The 8689-nt window shown below is 49.7% G+C and overlaps 1 protein-coding gene across 1 annotated transcript; it reads right to left on the bottom strand.

Moving 5' to 3' along the window:
* Positions 1-1620: 1620 nt before the first annotated feature.
* On the bottom strand, positions 1621-8279 carry IL19 (interleukin 19). Its single transcript, XM_045455400.1, has 5 exons — positions 8136-8279; positions 7908-7973; positions 5049-5201; positions 4020-4094; positions 1621-2309 (listed from the first exon to the last, which is right to left on the bottom strand). Exons 1-5 carry the CDS (start codon positions 8277-8279, stop codon positions 2214-2216), a joined length of 534 nt encoding a protein of 177 aa, XP_045311356.1. The 3' UTR covers positions 1621-2213.
* Between the last annotated feature and the right edge of the window lie 410 nt (positions 8280-8689).

Genomic DNA, 8689 nt, shown 5'->3' with positions numbered 1-8689 from the left:
GGGGTCACCTTGAAAGGTGGAGTCCTCTGCAGACCGTCCTGCTTTCTCTTAACAGCCTATTAATCCCATCAGAGCAAAACATTGGGTTGTTTTTTAAAAAAAATTTTTTTTTAACATTTATTTATTTTTGAGACAGAGAGAGACAGAGCATGAACGGGGGAGGGTCAGAGAGAGGGAGACACAGAATCTGAAACAGGCTCCAGGCTCTGAGCGGTCAGCACAGAGCCTGACGTGGGGCTCGAACTCACGGACCGCGAGATCACGACCTGAGCCGAAGTCGGCCGCTTAACCGACTGAGCCACCCAGGCGCCCCTGGGTTTGTTTTTTTAACCCTACCTCCGTTTACATGCGTGTGTGCCCACAAAGTGCAAAGGCCCTAAAATGAGAACATGCCCAGTGTGTCTGAAGAACGCAGAGGAGGCCAGTGTGGCTGGGTGGGAGTGAACCCCAACCAGCACTAGGGACACAGAGGAAACGGAGCTGGGGAGGCAGGGTATACACACAGTAGGGCTCTCTAGACCATCCTATGGCTCTGGCTTTCGAATGATCACACGCGGTAGATTGTTAAAGGGATCTGTGTCCACCTTCCAGACAACTAAGGACCAAAGAAATTTAGTGACCTGCCCTGGGCAGTTCATGGCAGGAGAAGCCTCGACACCAGATCATGGCTCCTGGTTGGCACTCTTTACACCATGCTGTGTGGTCCCCACCCTGTGGGGCTCCTGGGGGCCCTTCACCATACTTGGTGCTGTCAGCAACACTTGGAGATTGCTGTCATGGTCCCCCTTTTACAGAAGAGGACACTGAGACTTAGAGACCTTAAGTAGCTTGTTCAGAGTCACACAGGATTGAAACCAGGTCCGTCCGACTGCAGAGATCCTGCTCTGTGCACTCTAGCATGTTCTGCGAGATCTCTTCCTCAGGAAGAAAGGATGCTTCAGCCGGCCAGTTCCACCATAGATGCTGACCCAGGGTAGTGCATATAAAGTGCTTCTTTCAGCACCTGTCATATGGCAGGTGCTCAGTGACGGTTGTTACTGCCATTAGCCATGTGAGGAGTGTCCTTCTAGAAGATGGTGCCCGATACCCCCTGCTCTGGGCTGTACTTGCTGAAATACTTTTTCGCCGGGACAGTCATCCCTCTGTTGGAAACACCTTCTCTCTAGCACAACATATATACCCATGGAGGGTGAATTGAGGGTCAGAAAAGAGGTATCTAGGCTGGGAGCAGTAAGAAAGAAATGACAGAAAGAAATGGGAAGAGAGAGAGAGAGAGAGGAGAATGAAGCTCAGAAGAGGAGAGATACCAACCTGCCGGTGGTTGGAGCCCCACATCCATCTCCTTGATCATCGGTGGAGGGAGGACAGGTGCTGGATGGAGGCTTCAGAGACCCAGTGTGGAGCCCATCTCTTCACTGACTCACTTTGGGACTCAGTGATTCTTAGCTTTCTCTAGCCTCAGCTTCCCCACCTATGTGCATTCTTTAAGAGCCTTTTCACTTTTTTAAAAGTATTTATTCATTTTGAGAGACAGGGAGAGAGAGAGAGCTAGCAAGGGAGGGGCAGAGAGAGAGGGAGACAGCGAATCTCAAGCAACACAGAGTCAGATGTGGGGCTCGAACTCGCGAACTGAGAGATCGTGACCTGAGCCATCACTGAACCCACCGAGCCACCCAGGCGCCCCATAAGGCTTCTTTCACTTCTAATCTTCACCACTACGATTCCTTGACTGGCCCTCGACGAATGAGAAGACACTTCCACTAACTGAGAGAGGACGGAGTTTATTCAGGAAAAACCGGTCAGTACAATATACACTACAAGGTATCGTTCTGTTCCCATCACAGTCATGGGAAAAACAACTGCACAATAAATTAGGGGGAAGCCGACCCGTCCCCTCCATGGTGGCCCTCGGGACGTTTCGGCAGACCTATTTATCATAAATATGACAGCAGACTATTTCGTTATTTTCAGGTGGGATCAGCAGTCCGGGCCCAGCCCGTGGGCCTTGCAAATGCAAGCAGATCATTGAAACCTAGATTTTTCCCTGCAATACCCCAGCCCCAGGGGAGAGAATTCGAAAGCTCAAGGGAGGTCTTTTCAAAATCACCCTCATCTGCATAAAAACGGGGTCTTCCCCCTTCTCCCTCCCCTCAGAAAGCCTGGCAGTGGGGGGGCGCGCTCCTCCCTGGGCCTTCAGGTTCCCAGGTGGGTCCTCAGGCAGCAGAATTTTCTTGATGATTCTTGTCAAGCCAGGCCAGAAAGACGTCCAGTTCTCCCAGAGACTTAATGGCCGCTGATCGGACCTCCAGCTGCAACCAGGCAAATCATCGTCAGAACTTGCCTTTCTTTTTTTTTAAAAAAATTTTTTTTTTTCAACGTTTATTTATTTTTGGGACAGAGAGAGACAGAGCATGAACAGGGGAGGGGCAGAGAGAGAGGGAGACACAGAATCGGAAACAGGCTCCAGGCTCTGAGCCATCAGCCCAGAGCCTGACGCGGGGCTCGAACTCACGGACCGCGAGATCGTGACCTGGCTGAAGTCGGACGCTTAACCGACTGCGCCACCCAGGCGCCCCAGAACTTGCCTTTCTAGGCTTTGTAGTTGGCAACGCTTTCCCCGTGTTCCAGGCCCCGTGAGGCTTTCCTTTCATTCAATTATATTGGCAGAGCATTCACACCCCAAATTATTTTTCTAGCAGCCAACCCAAATTGTTTCCCCCAAACAAGCGGTTACATCATGTCAGCAACTTATAAATAAAATGAAAAACTCTTCATTCTTTGCCTTCTGTTTTTCTTTTTCCTGTGTTTTTTTTTTTTTTTTCATAGAAACACACACACACACACACACACACACACACACAGGCCTTACTGGCCAGTTCTTTTGTTTGTTTTCCTTTTCCCATCAGCTTGCTTTACTTCTCCCTGAGGAAGTCTCAACCCCAGCGGTGCTCTCCCGTGGGTAGGGTAACACGTTGTCCCCATCTGACCTATGAAGGCACCAAAGCCCCTAAGGACAAGTGTCCTCCCCAATGTCACACAGACAGTCAGCAGAACGGGAACTAGAACTCCGGTCTCCTTTCCGCCCCTTTCCAGCAGACGGCAAGGAGATGGTAAGATCCAAAAGTATATCCTGTGGAGCCAGGGAGCACGGGATCGAGTCCTACCCACCACTTGGTTGCAGTGGTTACATTCGTCAAATTACTTCACCTGTTTGTGCCTCAGCTCCCTCATTTGTCAAATGTAGATAACGGCTCACAGCACGGTTATGAGCAACCCATGGGTTAGCACCTGTACTGTATCGGAACAACAGCTGGCTCGTGGTAAGGACAATACAAAGTCTTAGCCATTGTGACAATATTATTCTATGGAACGTCTCCACGAGGAGGCTGTGAACGGCCTCTCGCCTTCTTGCTCTGACTCAAAGCATTGGCATCACTTGGCAGGGTGGTCGCAATGCAGAATTTCAGGCCTCGTTCCAGACTTCCTAAGCCAGAACCTGTATTTGATTTTGACAAAGTCTCCGGAGGATGCCTGTAAGGAGCACAGGCTGTCCCCTCTACCTCTGTATGAGATGTGCATTCTACGTCTGCGCGTACGGGAGAAGCACTGCTCTTTGTCACCCCCAGAGTGCTGGCGGCAGTCACCTCCCACAGTGCCACCTGGCAGGTAACATGTTCCGTGCACCGCAGCTTACGGTTCGCTGGGGATCTTTGTTCCCTCTGTGGATCACACCCATCGGAGGTAGTGTGTGCTTTCCCTCAAAACTGAACGCAGGTTAGTTCTGATATGTGAGGTCAGAAGAAGATTGTGGAGGCGTGATGGAGAAGGGGGGCCCAGCAAATCAGCAAAGGGGGTAAGACCAACACACTCTGCTGACACACCGGATGGGGAAGACCGGCAATAAACTCTTGTTGAGTCCATGAGCGACGGGGGGGAGTGGGGGCCGAAGGGTTGGCCCCTCCCAGTCAGGGTGCCACCTTCCACCTCTGCCTTCCGCGTCCTCCCCCTCCCATCCTTACCTGACTGTAGTTGTCGTGGATGATTCTGGTGGCGTTGGTGGCTTCCTCCCTGCAGTGACACTGCCTCTGCTCCTGCTGTGATCGAGAGAAGGAAGGACCCATCAGAGGACCTTGCCACCCAGCCCGCTCTTTCCACCTGCTGGGTGACATTCCTCCTTCTCCCCAAGATGGGTCCAGTAGGTAAACTCAGGTTGGAGGAGCAAGGAGCAGCAAGGAGGAGTAGAGTCTGTTTATAGAGTCACCCTGTGTTTGCCAGGGCTTTTGCTCTTTTTCTGGGTTTACAGCTCACCCGACGGGAAGGGCCAGGGAAGTAGGCGCCAAATCTGTCTGGTCACCACTCTGTGAATGCAACACCCCACAGGGGACGCCCTAAATATTTATCGGATTGGCTAAGGAAGTAATTGATGAAACGAATCTTAATACAAGTACGGCAGGGGTCATGATTTCTTCTCACAGTTTTAGAATCCGAGGCACAGAAAGGAGAGGTGATTTGCCACAAAGTCACCGCAGGTGATCGTTGGCAGGACAGCGCTGGAACCCAGGATTTCTCCTGGTCTAAGTTTTCGTTGGTTCGTTTGGGTTTAGTTTTATTTCTGGTGTTTGTTTTTAACAGATCACAATGAATTTATAGGTAACCCTTGGGGATGGACTATAGGAGGGAACAACGTAGAGGTTAATTGGTATGAAAACCCCAAAGGGTCCCAAACAAAGAAACTACAGAGATAGGGAGATGCTTATGATAAGCCTGGACTCGAGGGCCTGCCTCGCTCACAAGCCAGCCCTGAGACTACTTGAGGAGTACTTTGATATAAGTGGTCACCCCAGGAGGATTATCTGTGAGGAAACCGGGTCTGATGGGGAATCAGCGGGGAGGAAGTCCTGAGGAAGAGATTCTGGACAGTTCTCCCCGTGGATGACAGGGCAGGGGATTTCCTTTGGTCCAAGAGCCATGTCAGAGAGCCGACTGGGCCCAGCATGTCCTGGGGCAGACGGGGGACAGATGTTCCGGGTCCTGATGTGGCAACTCACACATGGCTGCAAAGCCTTCTGCATGTAGAGGAAAAAGTTGGCAATGCTGCTGAGTTTTCTCAAGATTTGGGGGTTCAGCTCCTCATGGTCCTTGAATACCTTGTCCACGTAAAATGCCAGGAGGTTCTTGGTCACACAGCATACATCTAAGGGCTACAGACACAAATTAGAGAGAGCTCCAGAAGCCCTCTTCTCTTACTGTCTTAGGGCCGCAGCAACCTTTTTGAGTAGGGGCGTCAAGGAATGAAACAGCTAAAAGTGAAGTTTCTCAAATTCCTATCGGTCTCAGAGCGTCCCACTGCTCTCACCACATCAAAGCTACTTGTGACGAGGGCACTGAGGAGAGATTGCGGTTCACCTCCTCTTTCTGATGGCCAGGAAGTACGGTAACAAGTGATGGAACCCAGCCACAGAATTAGGCACCTGCCTTTTGAGAGGATCCATGCCTGAGCAGCTTTCTGGAAAAGTACTTCCTTATGTTCTGCTTCAGTTTGCTCCTCTGTTCCATCTCCCATCCATCAACATGTATATAAATACACACACACACACACACACACACACACATATATACATAACTATCAATAGCTATTGGCACACCCGGTGTGCACTGGGCACACATTCCTACCACTGTAATGACATTGCATTTATCCTGTTCTGCTTCCCCCACCACCCCAATCTGTCCTTTAAAAAAATTTTTTTAATGTTTATTCATTTTTGAGAGAGGGAGAGACAGAGCATGAGCCGGGGAGGGGCAGAGAATGAGGGAGACACAGAATCCGAAGCAGGGTCCGGTCTGGGAGCTGTCAGCACAGAGCCGGACACGGGGCTTGAACTCACAAACCATGAGATCATGACCTACAAACCATGAGATCATGACCTGAGCCGAAGTCGGATGCTCAACCGACTAAGCCACCCAGATGCTCCCCACCCCACCACAGGTCTGTCCTTTTTAAACTGCAGGGATCATTTGAATGGAGCTTAGATTTGCAAGGATGGAAACTGACAGCTGCAGAAATGCACATCTGGGCAGGTCCGCAGTTGGCAGAGTGCATATCTCTCTGGTGGGGGGGGGGGGGGGGGCGGTGACGGTGTTGAATTCCTAGGACACAGCTCAGAGCAGCTGGCCAGGCTGAGTTTTCTTCTAGCAATTTACACCCTGCCCTGCGAGTCAGTGAGCTGCTCTGCAGGAGATTTGTAGCTCAGTCTGAGAAGGGAGGAGTGTGCAGTGGGAACAGTGCATCTATCTTCATTAGCATTAAAGCGACAAAGCTTCCTTGGCCCCCGCAAGCAGCTTTTCCTAGACGACAAGCTCTACTCGCAACGCAAAACCCTTCTCCTCCTTCTCTCCTGCTGGTTCCCTCAACCAAAGGGGCAAAACATTGCACACTTTTGTTTGACCAGGGAGAGAAGGAGAAAACATGATAAAGACCTGCCTCCCAATCGACCCCTTTCCTTATGCCAACATCAGCTATTTCTAGACCTTGAGAAGAGAAAGAATCTGGAGACAGAGACAGCCTGGGGGTTCAACCACTGGCTCAACCACCGACTGGTCATTTTTTTGCCCAAGTTATCTATCAATTTGCTCATTTGAAAATGTTCGTTTTGGAATAGGTGGCCTTTTGGGTCCCTTCCAGCTGGGATATCCTGTGAGTCTCTTATACGGTTGACTGGAATAGTATTTAGTAAGTGGCTATATCTGTTTACTACAAATAAGTCAGGCCCAATACTTCCTAGAAGAACCATTTCACTCAGAGAAGCCAAAAAAAAAAAAAAAAAAAAAAAAAAAGAGTAACTCGTTGCAGCTATCTCTCCTTCTCTGGGAGATAAATATCTGAAAAAAAACTGGATCTTTCTAGAATGCTTACTAGGACTGGAGGGGCTCTTTTTTTTTTTTTTTGATGTTTATTTATTCTGATAGAGACAGCATGAGCAGGGGAGGGACAGAGAGAGAGGGAGAGAGAAAGAATCCCAAGCAGGTTCTGCACAATCAGCTCAGGACATGGGGCTCGATCCCACGAGACCATGACCTGAGCCAAAATCAAGAGCTGGACACTTAACCAACTGAGCCACCCAGGTGTCCCTGGAGGAGTTCATTTTTAAAGGCACTTCCCAGTGGCTCCTTCTGGAAAGCGAATTCTCACCTCATAAGTCAACTGTTTTGTTAACACACCCTCAAGACCTCTCATCTGGACCGTTGGGCTGATCTCCTTACCGCCTTCCCTGCCTCACATTCTCCATCTGTCTTTCTAAAAGGTCTTGGGCTCATACAGTCTTCAGCTCAAAAACCCACAGTGACTCCCTATTGCCTGCATTATTACAAGGTCGACGCTCAGCCTGACTTTTAAGGTTCTTGGTAAAATGACTCTAGTGTATCTCATCCTCTTCCATTCACCTCTTTCACCTGCGTGTCCCTCACGCCACAAACCTGGCTGCCTCACCGTCCCCTGACACACATTCACTGATCTCACACATATTCTCCCTGATCTCCAGACTCCTTTCTCCCTTATCCACCGACCCGCAGCCAACTCATCCTTTAAGTCACTGCTCATTTTCTCACCTCCCCCATGAAACCTTCCAGAATCACCTGAGCCACAGACAGCCTGTCCCATCTGAGCGTGTGGTACCCCCAATCTCTCTCTAGGTAAGTAATCCTTCTTTGATCCCTCCTACGAGGCTTCCACGTCCCTGAGACACAAGGGTGCCCTAACGCATCAGCTGGCAAGTGAGCAACCGGGAATATTTAGAGTATTAAATACTGGAGATTAGACAAGAGAAAAGAGGGTGGGGATTTCTTTCTCAGCCTGGAGCTACTTCTCCATAAAAATAACAATACAGGGAAAAGCAGATTGGGGCCAATACCTTAATTCTGTGCAGGGTCTCCGATGTGGACAGGATGGTGACATTTTGGAAGGTGTCTTTAGCTTGCTGTGGAGAGAAACAGACGAACAGACACGAGCAATGAATATCCCATGTCCCCCCCCCCCCCCCGAGGCACAAAAAATAATGAAAAAGAACTCATTCTTCAAATGAAGATGTAAACTGAGACACACCCCCTTGCCCATACCTTCACCCTGAGCCCATACTCACGATGGCTTTTTTGATTTCTTGGAAACTCTCTACTACATGGCGCATGTCCATGGACACCAGACATCTTCTCAGACCTCGGGCATGCACTGAGCACAGGAAGAGCACAGCAGCCACGAGCAAGAGGGAAATACGCTGTGCCTTCATATCCTGCAGGAAAGGATAGAAGTCAACTGCCGAGCTGAGAGTGGAAAGCAGCAGAGACCCTTGACTGAGCTGTCCTTTGGACCTTGCAAGGCAACCCAGACGGCAACCAAGAAAACAAGACTCACCACCTCAGCCTTGTGGTGTTCATGCTCATGTGTCTCCTCCTCTGGTTTTCTTGAATCAATTGAATGAGCCCCCACCTTCACCCCAGAAAGCACCCGACAGTGCTCTCTCAAGCCCCAGAGAGTAGATTCGTGTGGATATCACTCCATTATGACTCAACGTGCTCATTTTGTCAACAGTGTTGAAAAGCATTGTTTTTAATAAATTAAATAGGAAAAACAGGGCTGGTAATACGCCCTAGGCATTAGGCAACAGATCTGAGAAACCCTAAAAGCACATTTGGTTTT

This window comes from Leopardus geoffroyi, chromosome C3 (genome assembly GCF_018350155.1).
Source record: "Leopardus geoffroyi isolate Oge1 chromosome C3, O.geoffroyi_Oge1_pat1.0, whole genome shotgun sequence".
Lineage (NCBI taxonomy): Eukaryota > Metazoa > Chordata > Mammalia > Carnivora > Felidae > Leopardus > Leopardus geoffroyi.
This window is presented reverse-complemented; position numbering and strand designations above follow the sequence as displayed.